The 20,495-nt window shown below is 33.3% G+C and overlaps 1 protein-coding gene across 8 annotated transcripts in view; it reads right to left on the bottom strand.

Moving 5' to 3' along the window:
* LOC118182340 (methionine synthase reductase-like) overlaps nt 1–20,495 on the bottom strand; it is a 128,025-nt gene that overhangs the window by 6,653 nt on the left and 100,877 nt on the right. For all 8 annotated transcript variants that reach the window (XM_085809924.1, XM_085809928.1, XM_085809923.1 and 5 more), the window contains one exon: nt 15,473–15,674. In XM_085809924.1, coding sequence (XP_085666050.1) covers nt 15,473–15,674 — 202 coding nt within the window. The remainder of the gene's footprint in view (nt 1–15,472; nt 15,675–20,495) is intronic.

Genomic DNA, 20,495 nt, shown 5'->3' on the forward strand with positions numbered 1-20,495 from the left:
CCAATGCTGTAACAGCAAAAGGCTAGAAATAGTTTGGAAAAAAAAGGGGGGGAGGAGGGAAAAGTGTAAAATTAATTTTATAGAAAACTGATGCATATTCTGAGAATTCTAAATACTCCGAGACAATTACATGGGAAAAACTCTCACTATGAATAAATTAAAAAGAAGACATTTTAATTAATTACATAGCTAATTTTGCTTTTGCTAAGAGCTGTTTCGTAAATTGTGTTTTACAGCATTATACCTTGTTTATTTTTCAGATTCAAAATATTGTAAAATAAGTTGCCAAAATGAAACTTTATAATATGACAGCGAAAAATAAAAATGTTTTATTTTAATGTTATTTTTTATATATAATTTCAATATATTACCATTATTTTAATGAAATTTATCAATGTTACGATGTTTTAAAAAAAATTGCCGAAAACTTCTCAGATCTCGGAATTAAAAATTTTCTATAGAAACTGATCTTAAAATCGCCAAAATGTTGATAAGTCACCAAATTTAGAATTGTTTAATAAAAGCATTCACATCCCCAAAAGCGAAAAGTTGTTTAAGGGTTTATTATTAGAAAAAAGTTAATTTCGCTATGCTTATGTTTCACTTCTTGCTTAAAACCTCCGAGTATCCCATCATTCATATTAGAAATAGAAACAAATTATAACCCATGAACCCATTCAAAAAATAACTATTTACATCAGTGAACTGCCAAAAATATTCCTCCAAAATGCTAATTCACACTAAAAATGGCAGTCATAAAAACAAACAGAAATTTCAAATGATTAAAATTAAGGACCTTCTGCTGATTCTGGCCAAAATTAAGGATTTTTAAGGACCAAAAATCGATTCAAAAAAAATCTAAGGACTTTTAAGCACTCTTAAGGACCATACGAACCCTGGTAAACCTTCCATTTAGTTTACTAGACTTATCACAACATTCTCACATATGGATATTTTTCAAAATTAATTCCTCATTCCTAAGCAAGTCATTTTTGTGCAATTTCATCAAAATTTTCACAATTACAGTAATATGCTGCAGTTAACACTTTTATAATAATTCCTTGGTAATCCTAGGCAGAGATCATCATTTATTTCACCAGTGACTGAGCACCTTGAAATTTTTGGGTTGTGGGGGGAAAATGGACTTCACTGACAATTTAGTTCTGGTCAAAGATTTCAGTTTGCTTTTCATTAGCTTCCCTTACTCGAGATATAAACATTTCACCTTTATTATAGAGTACTACTTGTACAGAAGCTTAACTTATTGTTCTTCAGACCCTACTTGAATGACAAGTGAATTATTGCTCCAGCCTGAACTCAGATGACAAGGTCTTAGAAAGGTAAAAATAACCTTTTTATTCAAATCTTTAATTTAAGAGAAGGCACTACTTGTGCTTCAAATGAACCTCTACTACTTGTGGGTACTTAAAATAACATAAGATGAAATTAATTTCAATTTAGGTAACATGGTGTGGGTCTACACAAAAAATGATTACCGTATTTGACAGCATATAAGACACACTTTTTTCCTAAATTTGGTCTCAAAAAAGTTACCTGCATCTTATACATGAAGGACACAGGTTAACTTTCAATACTGAATGCTATTTTTAGCCCGGATAAATGTCTAGACACACATAACTTTTTCTACATCTACATGTCTGTGGCCTTCTAAATAAGGGTGTGTCTTATATGCCGTCAAATACGGTACTTAAGCTGGCTCAAGTAACTAAAGGTACATATTTAAATATTCACTAGCAAGATGACTAAAGTCCAAATAAAAATTTGGCAGAGCTGCTGATAGTACGTAACTGTAAGGTGAGGCTATCAGAAGCTCTAACTCGAAAACATTCAATTCCTTGGGTGAAACACTCTACAACTAATTTGCATTTGGTGAGGGCTACAGAAAGAAGTTAAAGTTCAAATCACAATAACCTGCTAATTAATGTAAAATCCTAAATTGCCACCAAATCTTTATTCTAATAATGTTGTATCAAGCAATAAGAGATGAAATGGACACAAACTTCTTTCTTTTGCAGTTTCTGTCAAATTACAGCATACTAATACTGGTGAAATTACTTTAGCTTGTAATATTTTCTGGTGTGTTGCTTGTTGAACTTTTTTTTATCTTGACATGAGTATCGCACTAAATTAAAGCTGGCACTTGGCTTTTTTCGCTTGGTACTTCTAAAATTATTCAACCTATTATTCTGCTGCTCAGTGCAGCTGCCAGCTGCAAAGGTTGCCTGTATTCTGGTTCCCACTTCTGTAATATGCAGATTACATTACACTTTTGGTCTTCCTTATCTTCGACAATCATATACATCCGACACATTTATCATGAAAGCTTAGTAACCCAACAGAAATTTATACTACAATCCACTATCTGATCACTAGAAATTTTATGCAATGCAATGCAATGTGAAATTCTGTTGGGTTTTAATTCCATAAATTTTCAATTTTGAAGTTAGATGTTTCATTTTCTAAAATCATAGCACCTGCCCTATATTTACAGACTCCATTTCAGATTTACTTTCTGCACACAAGTTATGTAATCATCAGGCTGATAGTCAAATAATAAACAAGATTTATTTTAAACTTTCTTCGGAGTTGGAGTTATTTTACTTTGGAATTTAAGACAATACAGTAGGTCATTTGATTACATTTACAAGTCCAGCCATCTAACAGAACAGGGTCGATCTATACATCAGTGTGGCAAGAACTCAGGAACTTAACTAGAGTAGATGCTTACTGCATCACACAGGGCATTCACATCAAACATCTGTGCATGTCAATAGAAATTTGAAGAGTTAAACTTTCATGTTATGTCTGTTTTTCTCAAATACATTCATTATAATAGTTACAGGTATGTTTTACTTCTGTACCATTAGTTTTAATTTACCTAGTATTTGATAAACAACTCAAAATTTAATAGCTAGTTGGAGTTCAACTGTAGATAGTTTGAATATGTACTGATGCAATATTCATATATTGTGGCATGAGTTGCTAGATTTATTTTTAATAGGTGTATGTCTATAATTATCAAGATGATTTAAGAGAAAATTTCAAGAATTTTCAATGATCTGCAATGTAAAAATCCTGGTAGATTTCACTGGATACTATTTTGAAACAGTGTAGCACCCCGAGATGTCATGACCGATACCAATAATATCAGGTTCTAATTTCAATGAATTCTAAACTTGCCAACTTAAAACACTAAAAAATCAGGAGATTTTTTTCAGCAACAAAAAGACTTTTTAAATGATAAAAATATACTTTTTATAACCAATTTAATTTCAAACAAATATCTGAAAGTTCAGTTATTAATTCTTAAATGCAAACAGTATAAAAATACTTGTAAAAAACATTTTTATTATTTGCATCTTTGAACAAAAAACAATACATTAATCAGTTTGCGTGCAAATACTATTCTCAGTGGCAGATTTTAGAACTCTTTTCAAGATAATGATAAATATCAACAATGTGTTCGTCAACATTTATTGGTAAAGAAGCTGCTCCTTTTTCAGCTGCTAAATTTAAGTGATGACAAGTGCACCTCATAATTTGCAAATCTGAAGCTTCTTTTTTTTTTAAGATACCTGTAACACCAGTCTTCAAACCTACCATCACTGGTGCATTATCAGCACCAAGTGTTAAGCAATTAATCAGAGGAATTGCATTTTCATTTAAAATTTTAATAATTAGCTGTGTTATATTAAAGCATGTCGAATGTCCTTAAGGGGGAACAGAAAGAAAACTACACTCAATTTCTGAAGAAACTGTATTAAAATATGAAACAACAATTGGATACAGTTTTGAATCAGTGAGAGGCAAAATGGAGCTGTTTTAATGCAGTCAATAACTGAAGATTTATTTCTCCTACCCATTTCTTTAACAATTGCAGTCGTTATAGTCCTTGCAAAACATTTTTCTAAATAAAGCTGCAGCATGATCTGATGCATTCATGGCAAGTTGTGTTTAAGTAAAAAGGCAGAGAACAGGCATTCGACATTAATAACTTTTTGGTCCTTTGTTTCCACAATAAAATTTAATTTTTTCTTTTTTTTAAACAGAATTCATGTTGTCCTTGTGTTTTTGCATACGTACATGTTTGAGAACATCAGCCATTCCACCATGCAAAATTGAAAAAATTGCAATGACAAACAATACACATCGCAAATGTATTACATTTCCTTGAGGAAATAATAGAACGAAAGTCATCTGTGTACGATTTTTGAAAAAACTATTTTTCAAAAGCACGTCCACTCACCGTGGTCATCGACAAGATGAACGAAATAAGAGCCTTGATCTTGGTTTGTGCTCATTGGCTAATATATGCCAGATGATACACATTAGTGCTCAATGTTGACTGGAGAAGTGGAACACAACATTTTCGAACACATGTAGTCTCACTCACAAAGCAGAAATGCCACATAATTTCTTACTGACGAAACGAGTTTGGTTTTCTTTTAGATGAAATAGTGACGCCACCCAGAATCACTTTTTTGGCACAAAGAACAAAGTATTAAGCCAAGATACATAAAAATTGTAAGAAATTTTAAGAATAAGAAAAAAGTCTGGAGAAATTCATCAAAAATCGGGTTAGCGGGAGAATGGTCCGAAATTGGGACTCTCCCACCTAAATTGGGAGAGTTGGCAACTCTGGAATTCTTATGTATTGGGCATCAGAAAAACAAATCATGCCAAAGTTTTGAATAAGAATGTTTAACAATTTCTTAGGTTAGGGTGCAAAAGATTTGAATGAGAAAGATTCTATACTTTGAAATTAGGAATTTAAAATCTGAAGATTCTGAAGATCTGATGATTTGAATATCCCTTAGAAAAAATAAAATGCGACTCATAATATGGTTTATAACTAATGAATGAATTCAGTTATTTAAAGTTAGATTTGACCTCAGTATGTTGCCCTCATGTCAGTTACGTCGAAAAAACAAATTTATTAATTTTCATGCAAAGCCTACAGAAGTTAATGATTTATTTTAAAATAATTCTTTTTTCACAAATAGCAGTTTCTCTGCAGTAAGTGCTGTTCTGTATCACTTATTTTATTCTTTCTAAAAAATTGCCTACGAGTTTAAAAAAAAAATGTTCAAGTTGTTTTTAATAATGATTTATTTCACATTCAAATGAAAAACTACATACTAATTGTAATCACAAAGATTAACGTATATATTTTTTCAATTCAGTTCACTACTTCGAAAAACCAGACAACAGTTATAAACAAAGAGGAATAAAGAAAACAGAACAAAATGTTTGATTTTTCTACCTGAAAGAAGAACATTCAGTTACACACTACAATAGCTTCATGTTTATAATTTGTTGGCACACAGTATTCTGAATGCATAGCAAGATATATATGATTTTTTATTTATATGCAATCCTTTAATTAACTAAAGAAAATAAAATTCTCATTAATTTACTTCAAAAGTTTCTTTCTAATCAGAACTTGTCTCATTATTTTTAAACTATCATTATGGATTTGTGGCTTTTGGAAAATTCAGCTGCAGCTCTCAAATTCCATGCAATCTATCATTTGGCTCCTGTCTTCACGAAGTCTGGTCACCTCAGCTATATGCTATTAAAATACATGAATGTGGCAATTATGATAATCTTGTTTCAAAAGGTATTTTACCGAATGGACAACAAATAACAAGTCAAAATTATTACACAAATTCGTTATCCATGTACCACCAAAAACGCCAAGTTTCGCCAAGGGGTACACTAAAATATACTTTTACCCATTTGCCAAATCAGTTTTACATTTTTTAAAGGCCATAGTTGTTTCCGCTGTCTAGAGAATATGTTTATCATTTTTCTTAGAATCTTTCAAAAGAGAATGAAGCGGTGCTTGGGTAGCTGCGGCCTTAGGAAAAAACTGTCGATAAAAATTCAACATTAAAAAAACCTCTTTAGTTTAGACACTTTTACAGGTTTAGAGAAGTTGGAAATTATTGTACTTTTTTCAGGAAGGGGCCAAATACCAGAAGGGATAATTAAACAATCAAGAAATGATACTGATGACCTTCCAAGAATATACTTAGCAGGATTTACTTTTCACTCATATTTTTTCAGTCTATCAAAAATTAAATGAAGGTGGGTTTCTTGCTCGTTTTCATTCACCGAATCCACAAGTAGATCATCAGAATCATTTCTTAATTGTTTAATTACCCCTTCTGGTATTCGGCCCCTTCCTGAAAAAAGTACAATAATTTCCAACTCCTCTAAACCTGTAACAGTGTCTGAAATCAATCTGAATACAAAAATCTAAATCAGAAAGTACTTGATGAATAAATCTTTGGAATGTTTGACCTACATTTCGTAAACCAAATGGCATTTTAAAAACTCATTCCTGAAAAAAGTACAATAATTTCCAACTCCTCTAAACCTGTAACAGTATCTGAAATCAATCTGAATACAAAAATCTAAATCAGAAAGTACTTGAATAAATCTTTGGAATGTTTGACCTGCATTTCGTAAACCAAACGGCATTTAAAAAAAAACTCAAATAATCCAAATAGGGTAATCACAGCTATTTTAGGCATATCTTGTGTATTAACAGGAATCTGATGATACGCCCTAGCCAAATCGAGTGTTGAGAAAATATTTTTCCCCAAAAAATATCTGAATATCTGAACAATCTTGAATATGTGGTACAGGATACTGATCAGGAATACGCACGGCATTCAAGCGGCGATAATCGCTGCAAGGGCAATCACCATTTGCTTTACAAACCATGTCAAGAGGGCTGGCCCAAGATCTTTTGGACGGATAAATGATTTTTTGTGACATAAAGAACTCTAACTCTTGCTTTGCCACTTGGAATAAATCCACTGACAAACGACGAAGTTCAGAAAACACAGGAGGACCTTTAGTCTCAATGCAATGGAAATTTGTTGAATTCTGATTATTGTTGGTTACATATGAAGGATTAGTGATTTTGTGATGCTCAACAAGTAATGAAGTTTAGAATCACCAAGAGGTACAGATATGCCTGAATCAAAAGAACTCCCAAACAATTTGCCATGCGATGACAAATTAGTTTTGGAAATCATAAGGCAATTATTAGCAACATCAACAAGTAATCTGTATTTCTTAACGAATTCTACACCCATAACTAGCTGATTTACATCTGCAATGACAAATAACCAAGTAAAGGTATGACATAAATTTAAAATCAAAGTAAGGGTTTAGTGCCAAATGTGGGAATTTTTGTTCCACTGGCAGCTAATGAAACGAAATTCTGAGAAGGCTTATTACATGGAGCATACTTTTTTTAATACGAACACATCCACACCAGTATCAATTAAATACTCTAGTTTTGAAGAGGGGTCATCCAAAAGTATATGATTCACCTAGCTGTCTCTATTTTAGCCAGAAAGCGATCACCCTATTCATTTCCCTTTTGGAGAAAGGAACATGGAGACTGAAATTTCCTTGCCTGTTCCCCAAAATTTACATGATAAAAGCAAAGCTCATTTGTTCGCTCTTTGTAATGGTTAGTACTGTCACATGACCTGCTACACTGGTACAAATACTGAAAATTACATTTAACACTGCGAGAATTACGTCCCAAGGTAAAAGTTAACTCACTAACTTATTTAGTCAGCTCTGCCACCTGGAGTTCCAAACAAGCAGTAGCAGATTCACTTGGCTCTGGGGTCACATTAGCCGTATTCACATAAGAATGAAATGCAAACCCAGTAATTTTATCAGCAACCATAGTCAATTTACTCAAATCATCTTCACAAAGAGCAGCTAAAAAAGACTGTGTACTATAAGGAAGCCTTGCAAGCCACAAAGACCTTAGGCAAAGGTTCACCTATGGTATCACCTGCCAAAGCTCACATATCAGTCAATAACTGCGAAGGGTGTTGGTTGCCAAGCTCTAAACCTTGTAAGAGTACAATTTATGCTTCTTTTAGAATGTACTGAAATCAATTTGTGTTTTATGACATATTTTCCAGCAGCAGGAGGTATTAAAATATCATCAACAGAATTAAGTATATCAGAGTCTACAGCAGCGATGACATGATTAAATTTTGTTAAATCTGAAGTTATGTTGGAAAGGGAAAACTACGATTCCAATTTGACAAACAAGGCAGGATTTGCTTTCCAAAAAGACGGTAATTTTACCGAAGCATGACACACATGTGTAGCCAACTTTATTACCAACTTTTTACAACTAAGTATTACATATACCAAACCACAACGTAAAAGGATAAAAAAAAAACCTATCACACATCCGTACCTATAATGGTATGAAAATGCATACAACGAAAATATAAAATATGCACTATGTAAAAGAATACTGTACACATTAATACAAAAGAAAAAATCAACTCTTGTGATTAAGTCCTACCTGTGCTCTGAAACACGATAACCTGGGGGAAAATGATATAATATCAGCACTGACATACTAGGTTTCACTGGAATATTCCTGCACCGTAGCTCCACAATAGAATCGTCTGCACAAAAACTGCTGCCATGGAATCTCAGTATTCAGCTTCTTCAAGCACTTCACTCTGGCCATGCATAACTACAGCAATCTTCTTAGGTCACCAAATGTGGTGATGGTTTATGCCACCAGACTCCACACTTGTCAGAAGAAAGGTTGAAAACATTAGAAAAATATAAAATTAACTTTAAAATTTAAAAGTAAAATACAAAACTTGCCAACACCAAATATCCACCATGGACAAACCGGAACAGTGAAGTACAGGTGCAAGAGAATCTCTTCGGCGAAAAGTTCAGTTTTTAAGCTTGCACTATAGCGAATGCACACGGGAACAGCGCAGCAAACATGAATACTGCATGCAAATGTTACAGTACATATATTCTTAGAATGCAAATAATTCACCACAAAGGTTTCGCAGACATACAGCTTTCAGCAGGCTGCTAGTACTTTCTCTCTCACACAAATATGCAAAGTTAGTATTCTGGCATAGGCCCTTTTGCTAGCTGAAGTTAAATCATGCAATAAATGGTTTGAGCCAATACTTAAGCCAGTTGTAGTCTCCAGCTACAAATGCATTTTTAATTTGTAAAATCAACTTTTTGGTATTTCATATTCGCAAATGACAAAATTTGAGTCTTCTTGAGACTCTGTAGAATGTCACAGAAAGAGCAATAACTCGCTTGTCAGTCTAGTAGGGATTTAAGGTCTTTAAATTAGATTTAAAAGAATAGCACCCTATTAATAAACAAATCTTTCTAGTGTACGACAGAAGACCTGTGTATGTGTTCGATGTTTATGAAACATAAGTAAAATAAAAGCAAAAAGCTAGTATATGAGCTATTCAGCATCAAAGAATTAGTTCATAAGCATGGTTGGTAATATTCAATTTATACAAACATTCTTTTTCTAACACTTTTATTTCAAGAAACTAGAACCATTCTCAGAATTTCCTAACTTCATGACTTTTAAATGTTATTGAAAGCAAATGCACATCAAAGCTTTAAATTCACATATAATAAAAAATTTTGGGTTTATTATGCTTTTTCTCAGAACATTTTTTTTTTTTTAAATCGTGACTAAAAGGCAGACATCATGCCTCTTCATTCCCACTTACCACAAAAGAAGATTTGAAACTGTAGCAAAATTTATTTCAACAGGATATGGAAAAGACAAATATATTTATTCCACATGACTGATGATTCTAATTTTCTTCCATAACAAGAAACTTCTTCATATAAATGCAAAAGTGAAATATCACATCTCTTCCTTCTGGCTATATGGGTGTTTTTCATTGTTTTCTCCATGTGTAATGTCTTCCCTTAGAAACTGACATTGCATACGGACAAGCTGCTGTCTTGTATAATTTGAATCGTAGAATCAAAATACGGGAAAAAAAATCAGTGTGTGATTTCAGAAAAAGGTCCTATTTTGTGTCAAAATACCTGTTAGAACAATTTTACTATATATAAACGTAATATGTATCCTATTATGCGCTTTTGAGATGTTGGCAACTAATCCAGTGAAAGAAAAAGGAGAAGAAAACAGTTATTGATTCAAGCTTTTTGGAAAAAAAAAAGAAAAAAGAAAAAGAAAAGGCCAGATGATTACCATAGAACTAGCATTTTTATTTAGAACTTTAACTTGAACTCAATTTTTGGGGAACTTTTGAATTGGGTGTAATAGAATATTGTTGTTTAAATGATTATCCTTTTAAACTAAAAATGTAAATACTATTATGTGAATATTAAATTAAGAAAAGCTAAGTCTTGTCTATGATTATTTCTACATGATGAATGATTTATTGAAGAAGACGTTAGTTTTTCATGGCAGCTATCCAGAATATAACACAGCATCAAGAAAATTATCAAAGGGGTAAGTCTTGAAATTTATTGAGGCCTTATATTAACAGATTTATCATAAATTGGAGTATTTCCTATTTTATTTAAAAGACACACAATAATTTGTAACCTTCTGATATAATTGCTGTAATATTATTGGTGAATCGGGCGGTACGTGATAATATTTTGTTTTGCCATGGACAACGATAAAACTGCCCAGCCGAATGCCGAAGCCAGCAAGGTGAGAGTGAAAATTTCGCCGTGAGACCTGAGACGTGGTTTTATAAGGTAGAGGCCCAGTTTCAAATTAGTGGAATCAAAAATGAAGAAACGATGTTCAATTATTTGGTAGCCCAATTAGAACCTATATTTATGGAGAACATTTGGGACATCATAAAAGACTGTACGAGCAACAAATATTCGGCTGCTAAGGAACGATTACTCAACACTTTTAAGGAAAGTGAAAATCACCACATTAAATGTCTGCTCACTGGGTTGGAACTTGGCGACATGAAACCCAGCCAGCTCCTTCTCAGAATGAAATCTCTATGGGTAGACATGTCGGAGAATATTTTGCGATCTCTCTGGCTGGAAAAGATGCCAGATGCTGTAAGAAACATTTTAGTGGTTAGTAACAAAACTCTGGACAAGTTGGTCACAATGGCTGATAGAATTGTGGAACTAAAAATAGGCTGCCGTCAGCAAAAATACAGTGGTGGAAGAACTACAGAAAATTGCCTCATTAGAGCTCCAAACCACAGTAGCCGTTCGAGGTCAAAAAAGGAAAATATTGTTATTACCATTTTAAATTTGGCACTAAATGCTATCCTGAAAAATGTAAACAACCTTGTGAATGGAAACAGTCGGGAAATGTAAATCAACAGTAAACTCTGCGGCCAGTTCTAATGCAAGCAATTATAATTGCCGGAAATTCCAACTATATGTCACTGACAAAAAATCGGGATTAAGGTTTTTAGTGGACAGTGGTGCCGACGTATCCTTTGATCCCAGCAACTATAGCAGGAACTATGCCATGTTCCTATACATTATATGCTGCCAATGGCACAGAGATCCCAACTTATGGTGTAAGAACTCTAAATCTTGACTTTAGATTCTGACGACAATTTTAATGGACATTTATTATCGCGAAAGTTAATAAAGATATCATTGGGGCTGATTTTCTAAATCATTCAACTACTTATTGATATTCATTCTTGTTCATTGTTACTCAGTTATCTGTAAAGGCTGCAGTTAGATCTATCTCAGATGAACACATCATCAGCACACTGAATAATAAAGATAAATCGAAATTTTATGAATTATTTAAATCTTACTTAACTAAGCCATATGCTTTCAGTACCTCAAGTAAACATGATATGAAGCACCACATAACAACCAAAGGGGTGCCTATGCATTCACGAGCACGTCCAATCGATCCTGAAAAACTTGCCTTAGCCAAGCAAGAATTTTGTTCATGTTGGAGAAAGGGAATCATTCAACCATCAAAATCTCAATGGCCTAGTCCTCTACATTTAGTCAGTAAAAAGGATGGAACAGTTAGAGCCTGCGGGGACTATAGACGATTAAATGATCAACCCACACCCGAGCATTACACAATTCCTAGAATCGAAAATTTTCATCTTATCTTGTAGGGTAAAAATATATTTTCAAAGACAGATCTAATAAAAGCATACTATCAGATACCAATTGCTGAAGAAGACAAACCAAAGACCGCCATAATTATCCATTTCAGGTTATTTGAATTCAGTGTTATGAGTTTCGGAATCAGAAGTGCACGGGCTACATTTCAGCTTTTCATTAACGAAGAATTAGACGATGTATTAATAGCCTCATTAGCTGAGGATGAACACAAACAACATCTGCAGACAGTGTTTGAGAGACCGAGCAAATCTGGACTTTGCATCAATGTATCAAAATCCATTCTGGGAGATCAAATTGAGTTTCTGAGTTATCTGATCATGTCCTCTGCCTAGCAAGGTCCAAGTCATTTTAGAATACCCACTGCCAGTGACCCTACAAGACTTGTGTACCTTCTTGGGTATAATAAATTTTTATCGCAGGTATTTGAGAAATGCTGCTCAAACACAAGCACCACTGCATGAGTTTTTAAAGGGTGCAAAAAAGGATAAAAGAAATGTCCCCTGGACTGAGGAGACAATACATCAATTTGAAAAATGCAAGCATGATTTAGCTAATGCTGCCGCCCTTTTATGTTTCCCTTCACCTGGCCTTCCATTATCATTGAGCACTGATGCATCAGACTGTGCTATTGGTTCGGTACTACAACAGTTAGAAGCAGGAAATTGGAGGCCAATTGCTTTCTATTCAAAGAAACTGAATGATGCTCAGAAATCTTACAGCAGCTACGATCATGAACTCTTGGGTATATGTCTCTCAGTGAAACATTTCAAGTACATGCTAGAAGGTAGAGAATTTGTAATTGTAACTGATCACAAGCCATTGACCTTCGCCTCTAAGCAAAAAATGAGAAAACATCCCCGAGACAACTGCAATACATTTCGCAGTTCATCACAGATTTTGGGCATATTAGTGGACAAGAGAATGTGGTTGCGACACTATCACTATCACAAATCTCTGTTATTGATTATGAACAAACTGCCACAGAACAAAGTACAGATCCAGAATTGAAAGATCTAATGGAAAGTGACACGACACCTAAATTTAGCCAGTCCGTACTTCCATCTTCAAAAGTTTTATGGTGTGATACCTCACAAAAGATTCAGCCGTATATTCCAGCCAGTTTCAGGAAAAAACCTTTTGATCAAATTCATGGTGTTTCACACCCTAGAATTAAATCTACTATTAAACAGATGACTGCTATTTTTGTGTGGCCTGGAATGAATAAATAATTGAAAGACTGGGCACAAGTATGCATCAGATGCCAAAAATATAAAGTTACTAGACCTACCAAATCTGAATTTGTGGAATATCCAGAACCAGATACCCATTTCAGTATAGCGCATATCGATCTCATTGGCCCATTACCTCCTTCAAAATGGATACGTATACGGTTTAACCTGCATTGACTGACTTAGAGGCTGGATGGAAGTCATCCCATTACCATACATCACTGAAGAAGTTGTAAGCAAAGCCTTCTATGAGCATTGGATTTGCATATTTGGCGTCCCATATAAAATTATTATGGATCGTGGAGCCCAGCTTCAATCACAGTTGTTCAGGAGTTTGGCTGTAATATGTGGGACTAAAATCCTTCACACTACAGCATACCATCGCCAATGCAATGGGAAAATTGAGATGCCTTATAGAACATTGAAGACTGCTATAAAAGCACTTAAAAATGCTCAGTAGACTGAAACACTATCAACAGTTATGTTAGGTCTTAGATCTGCTTTATGATGTGACACAAATTCTCAATAGCCCAAATGGTATATGGAACAAACATTAAACTACCTGGTGAATTTTTTGATTCATACAATTTCAAAGTTGACCCTGCTACCTTTGTGGTTAAGCTGCTAAACTACATGGAAAACTTAAAACCGATAAAAACACGGTGTGCTACCCATCAGAAAGTTTTTTCCACAAAAATTTAAAGTCATGCTCCCATGCTTTTGTGAGAACAGACAAAGTGAAAAAGCCACTTGAACCAACTTAACAGGACCGTTTCAAGTATCTGACAGAAATGAGAAATATTTTTCTGTGCTTGTTAAAGCAAAACAGTTCATATTTCCGTTGACAGACTAAAGCCCGCATACATGCTAGCTACTGATTCTGATCTTGTTCCTAACAAAGTGATTGTGGATAACAAAACTAACCAACAGTCAAGCGAAAAGTTTTCCAAAGCTATGGATAACAGCAAAACTCTTACAGTCCAGACACATTCAGGTATACAGGTAAAACTGCCCATCCGGTTTTGAGATTGAAATTATGCCTACACCTGTCTCTCCATTCCTCACTGCTTGTAACTTAGTTACTGGTGAGGGAGTAATGTTGGCAATTACTCTGGTAAAAGAAAAAGGAGAAGAAAACAGATATTGATCGGAGCCTTTTTTTGCCAAAAAAAAAAAAAAAAAAGACCAGACGATAAGCATAGAACTAGCATTTTTATTTAGAACTTTAACTTGATCTCGATTTTTTAGGAACTTTTGAATCAGCTGTAATAGAATACTTTTGTTTAAATGATTATCCTTTTAAACTAAATATGTAAATAATATTATGGCAATACAAAACTAAGAAAAGCTAAGTCATGCCTATGATTATTTCTACATGATGAATGATTTATTAAAGATGTTAGTTTTCCCTAGCAGCTATTCGGAATATAACACAGCATCAAGAAAATCATCAAAGGGGTAAGTCTTGAAATTTATTGAGCCTTTATATTAACAGATTTAACACAAATTGGAGTATTTACAATTTTTATTTAAAAGGCACACAATAATTTGTAACCTTCTGATATAATTGCCGCAATACAGACATGAAAAATGCAAATTAATTGTCATCAATTGGCCCAGTGAAATAGGAGATAGACAACTGTTTCCCTCCCTGTTTTTTTTTTTTTTTTTTTTTTTTTTGGTGTGTGTGTGTGTGTGTGTGCACAGTCTACATAATATTAAGTGGAATACAAGTTTCATTTACCATTTTCCTTAATTAATTTACCTAGAACATTGTGATAAACACAAATTTAACATGTAGATTATTACGTCAGTTACAGTGCATAAATATCAGTTCTAACGTTTCACAAGACTAAAAAACAAAACTGTATGGATTACTATAAACCTTTTGCAGCTAGGTTTTATGACAATGTGTATCAACGCTGTCTACATTTTTAGACATTATATACTAATAACTTTACATCTGGAAGAAGATTTATATGGATGAAGGATATTTTTTAGATGTACAATTTTAAACTCTTTGAGGACATTGAAAATGCATGGCTCATGATTTGCTCCCAAGTCTACTACATGGGTTATTTATTAATAACAATTTTGTTGATAAATTATGTTCAACAGACGCTTGTTTTATTATCACCATTATTCAAAATAATAATAAATCTTTATTTTTTTAACACATGAAATTAAGAAAATTCAAAGTCGTATTAAAAACAGCATTACTCTAAAGTATAGAAAAATAACAGCACTCTGAAGTCTAGCAAAATCCTTACCTCTTTATAGCTGAGATTCAAAGACGAAATCCCATCAACAATAGTATCCAGGCAAGATTCAGAAGATTTCTGAACTTCTGATGATAAACTATTTAACCATCCAGTGCAAACACCTTCTCTTTCACTCATTCTGCCTTTTTCTTTGCAAATTTTAAGAACATTAAATAAAATTTTGAACTGTGAATCCTCATCTAATGGAGAACTATACAGACAACAAGAAAAACAAAATGCCATCAGAAATGGAAAAAACTGCAGCACAAAATACTGATAACTTAAAATTTTTTATAAAACTTGATCAAAATTTAATTTTATATTATATTATATATATATATATATATGTATACACACACACATATATAGGGTGTCCCGTAAATGTTGTGACAAACCTCTGGCGGAGGTAGAGCACATCATAAGGATTAAGACTTGCATAGGAATGCCTGCCCAAAAATGTCACTGTATGCCACCATAGAGTGTTGTTGCACAGGAGAGTGCAAGTGAAAAGTGAGGATTGCTGCATTCGAGTGGTAGGCACCACACGAAGAGCATGGGACGCTATAGGAATTGGGAGCTTGTAAACACGTGTTTCCAACATGATGGGGGACCTGCTCATTTCGGACTAGATGCTCATAGCCATATGAACAGATCATTCCCACATCAATGGATTGGGCGTGGTGGACCAGTTCCTTGACCCCCCACGCTCCTCAGATTAATTAAACTAGATTTTTTTGGGGAGGGAGCCATAAAAAGTGTCATGTATCCTGTTGTGTCTGAAATAGATCTCCTGGCAAGGCTCGGCTCTGTAGCTGCAACAGGGTTCATAGCCACATTTTAGGTACAAAAATAAGCACCTATAAGCACTTTTCAAGCACAAAAAAATAAGCACCTGTCTAATTACATTATACACAACTTCATAACCTTAAAAATTAGACTTGTAATTTAAAATATGAGAAATGCAGTATTTATTAAGAGAGAATAAGCATAACCTCAACCATGGAATATAATTACTTTTTTTTTTTTTTAATATTTTAAATAACAGTTCAATTTACAGAACTAGTTTACAATGAGAGGGGGGGGGGAACTTAGCTATATTACAAGATTTCTTGTAACATAGTTTAGCAGAACTAAACTATATTACAAGATTTAATAATGAAATTTCAGTTCAAAATAGAGAAAATAAATAATAATAAGGCATATTTATTGCATTCGCTTGGAACCTAATAATAAATACAATTTATGTTTCTACTCATATTGATATTTAAATGATTTAAATCTAAATTCTGAACATTTTCTAAATTTTCATTGTATATCAGTTTTCCCTTAACAGATATTGCAAGCAAAGTAATTTAAGTAAAAAAGAGGAACATTTCTGAAATCAGAAGACAGAAATTTGCTTCAGGCAGTCATCCTTTAACAGTAAAAGCTTAACTAACCCGCATACTTGGAAATTGATGAATATTTGGACAGTCGAGCATAACTTGAAAAAGAGGAGCAGCGGGGGGTAGACTGTAGCAGCTCTTTAAATTTTTCCACTAAATAAACGCTTTTGACATTCCGATATGTGCATCATATAAAAATAAACCAATGGAACTGAAAAATATCTTGCTTAGCAAGCACAGTAAAACTCTTTTTAAGTGTTCATAAACAAATCTGGACAGAACATCAAAATTAATTATCTCTGCAAAATATCGCAAACGTTATTGCACAATACGTGAACCGTAATTCTTCCCTATGTGATATTACGCAATCGGAATCAACAGCTGCCGGTATTGGGAGAATAAAGAACTAAATAACTGTAGTGGTTTTCATTCTAATTTTCAACAGACAGCGTTAGATTTCTGGAATAGAATCATTCTTCGCTTGGGTTGATAGACCGCAGAACTTCTAGTCCTATTCAATCCAGAATGGAAAATGACAAAAAAAAAAAAAAAAAAGTCCATTTCTTGTTTTCCAGCGAACTATGGTAGTTTCAATATTCGAGATTTTGCGGAGAAAGGGGAGAACCTCCCAATTTTCGTACTGTATAATGCATTGGCCAAAAAAACAAAATTATTTTGACTATTCCATTTTCCCTTTATTTAAGCCATTCTGAATATTATTCCTTAGAAAGCTAATCTGTGTTAAAACACAACCATTTTTGAAAGTTTACTATACTTCAGCAGTTACTGCAACTATGTTATTATAAACATTCATACATATGCTCATAATATAAGCATAACGATCATAATAAACACAAATATTAACTGACCAAGCAGTACGAGAATGCAAATTATTAATATCTTGATAGAAATTCAAACGTTTGTAGTATTTGGGAGGGAAGAAAAGAATGCCGAATGTACTGGAATTTTCTACTGCTTTCGCAATTCTTTGACCAACAGAACGACAGGCACCTGTCTGTACTCTTCGTTCACACCAAAGGTTATGTTAATGCAGAGAAAGGGGAAAAGCTATTTCCGGGAGTATGATTCACCATCTGACATTCCATATTAGGAAAAAAAGTTGTTTATTTAGTTTCAGCTTTGGTACAGGGTAAAATAGCGCGTTTATTAAAAAAAAGCACTAAAAGCAAAAAATAAGCACTAAAAACAAAACAAAAAAAGGGCTTTAAAGAAAAAGTAAGCACTTATAAGGGTCTTTATATTTTATTTTCAAATATAAGGACTTATAAGCACTTATAAGGACCGCTACCAACCCTGTGCTACAATCAAAGAAACTCCCAGTGTATTTGAACATGTTTGGCAATCAATGGTCCGTCAGGCATGTTTGGTGTCTGAAGGTGCAAACATCGAGCATCTGTTGCAATCTTCAAGCTGTCGTATACCATTTGTATTCATGTCCAATAAATGTTTCAAATTAATCACTTTCTTGTTTGCTTTTCCATCTTCTACCTCTGCTACCATTTACCCCTGACATTTCTGGGCATGGGTTCCTATGCAATTCTTAATTCTTATGATGATGCCGTACCTCCTCCAGAAGCTTGTTGTAACATTTACAGGATACCCTGTATACATATATATCATTGTCATGCAAACCATAACATTTCATTCAAGATTTAGCCCCAGTATAACATGGAATTGCACTCAATATATTCAAGCACAGTATCATTATCAGATGTTTCTTTTCCATTTGCTGTAGATATCAAGTGTTGCAGCAATTTTCAGAATCTTCTTTTTACTTTTAGTCTTTAATGAAAAAGTCTTTATATATTTTTTATTATTTGCAAGCTGACACAGAAGTAAATACTATAAACATTATCTTATTTTAATATCACTATTGGAGCTTTATTTTTGTCCTGTTATTTATTGTGTATTGCTTACTTTCTGAACTTATGTCTGTCCTGTATCCTGCAACTAGTCTAATATACCCAATTCCAATGATTATGTTTGACTCTGTTGAACTGCAAGTGATTATTTTTCCCCTTCATCCCAGATCTTTCCAGTCAACAAAAGTAAAGAATTAACACTACAGAGGGTTTTCACACATTTTTTTAACAATTTTGATTTTCTCCATGAATTTAAATATTAATTTTAAAATACAAACATGATTGGCATCAAATTGGAATAATGTTTAATCGCCATCTGTAGCATTAAAAATATTTTTTTTTCTTTAAAATGTTGCTGAAAAATAAACAATGGATCGAAGGCTATAGATTTGCGCTGACTCTTATTCAATTATTCAAAAAAGACGTGGTTGTTTTAATATTTCTACACGTAAAATAAGTCACATAATTAATACAAAAGGAAAGATACATCAAAATTTATATAACTGCGAAAAATGTATCCCCAACAAACATACGTACAGCTCTTATTAAATATAAAGTTGCATCTCATGTTTTAAAGGAAAATCCAGCAACCCCCCACAAAGAGCTATTGCAAAATCTTTAATTATCCCTGTAGGAATTGCAACTAAAATTATACGATTTAAAGCTAATCAACACAAAAAAGACATGATGTTCATCCCCAACACCAAAACATGTTTCTCAGCCCCCGACTATGTGCATATTGCTGTATGAAAATTATTTGGCAGGTGAAAATGGAAATACATAGTTACAATTGATGAGGCCTTGGATATATTTATCTGCTTACAATAGAAAAATATCGATTTAGTACCAAAAAAGAGGAGAAAAAGATTTAATATGTTGTTCAGAGAAAACAAGGAAAGTTTTTCCAAAGGTTTTATAGTTATTACTGAATTCCCTTAGAACGGAAAACTTAAAATAACGAAAGTAGAAGAAAAATGTCAAAATTAATTCAAATTACTATCAGAAAAATGTTTTAACGCCTATTTTTAAAGAAGAAATTCCATCTCTTTACTCAAACAATCTTCACTGTGTTAAGTTCCATCAGGATAAGGCTCCAAGCCACACTTCTAAATCTACTGCTTTATTTTTTGAAAAAATGAGAAATGAAACAAGAATTGAAGCTTTCCCCTTTAAATGCATCTCACCCAAGTCCAGTGAACTATTGTGCATTTGGACTTTTAAAGCAAGCTCTTTATAAGCAGCATCATTGGATGCCCAAAACACTGGATGAACTCCGGAGGATATTGAAGGAGGAGTGGAATAAAATAAACCTTGATGTTTTAAGAAAAGGACTTTTATCTTGGAAATCAAGATGTAATATGATTTCAAAGGGCTATCAGACTGAACGTACTAGAAAATAAAATTCTAGGATTTGTTCATATAGATAAATCTTTGCAAAATCATTACAAAAATGTGTTAACACCCTCTGTATAACTATATAGATAAAAAATACAACTGAAAAGAAGACAGTGGTTCCCAAGTTTAGTCATACTATACAACGTTCGAAGTTTCATCATTTACATTTCACTACAGCTAGTATGCCAATCAATATCATCTTTAAAATGAAAATTATTTCCTTGGGAAGTCCAAACATTAATTACACGGACATACTGAAATTAACCCTGTTGTCCCTGAATCTGATTCACCTAATTTTTCAGTTTCAGCTTTTAGTTGTTTTTTGCATCAATGGACAAGCCATTTTAGGGCTAAAATAAAAATCTTAAT

This window comes from Stegodyphus dumicola, chromosome X2 (assembly GCF_044657685.1).
Source record: "Stegodyphus dumicola isolate Sdum_Otavi_A_Nest chromosome X2, ASM4465768v1".
NCBI lineage: Eukaryota > Metazoa > Arthropoda > Arachnida > Araneae > Eresidae > Stegodyphus > Stegodyphus dumicola.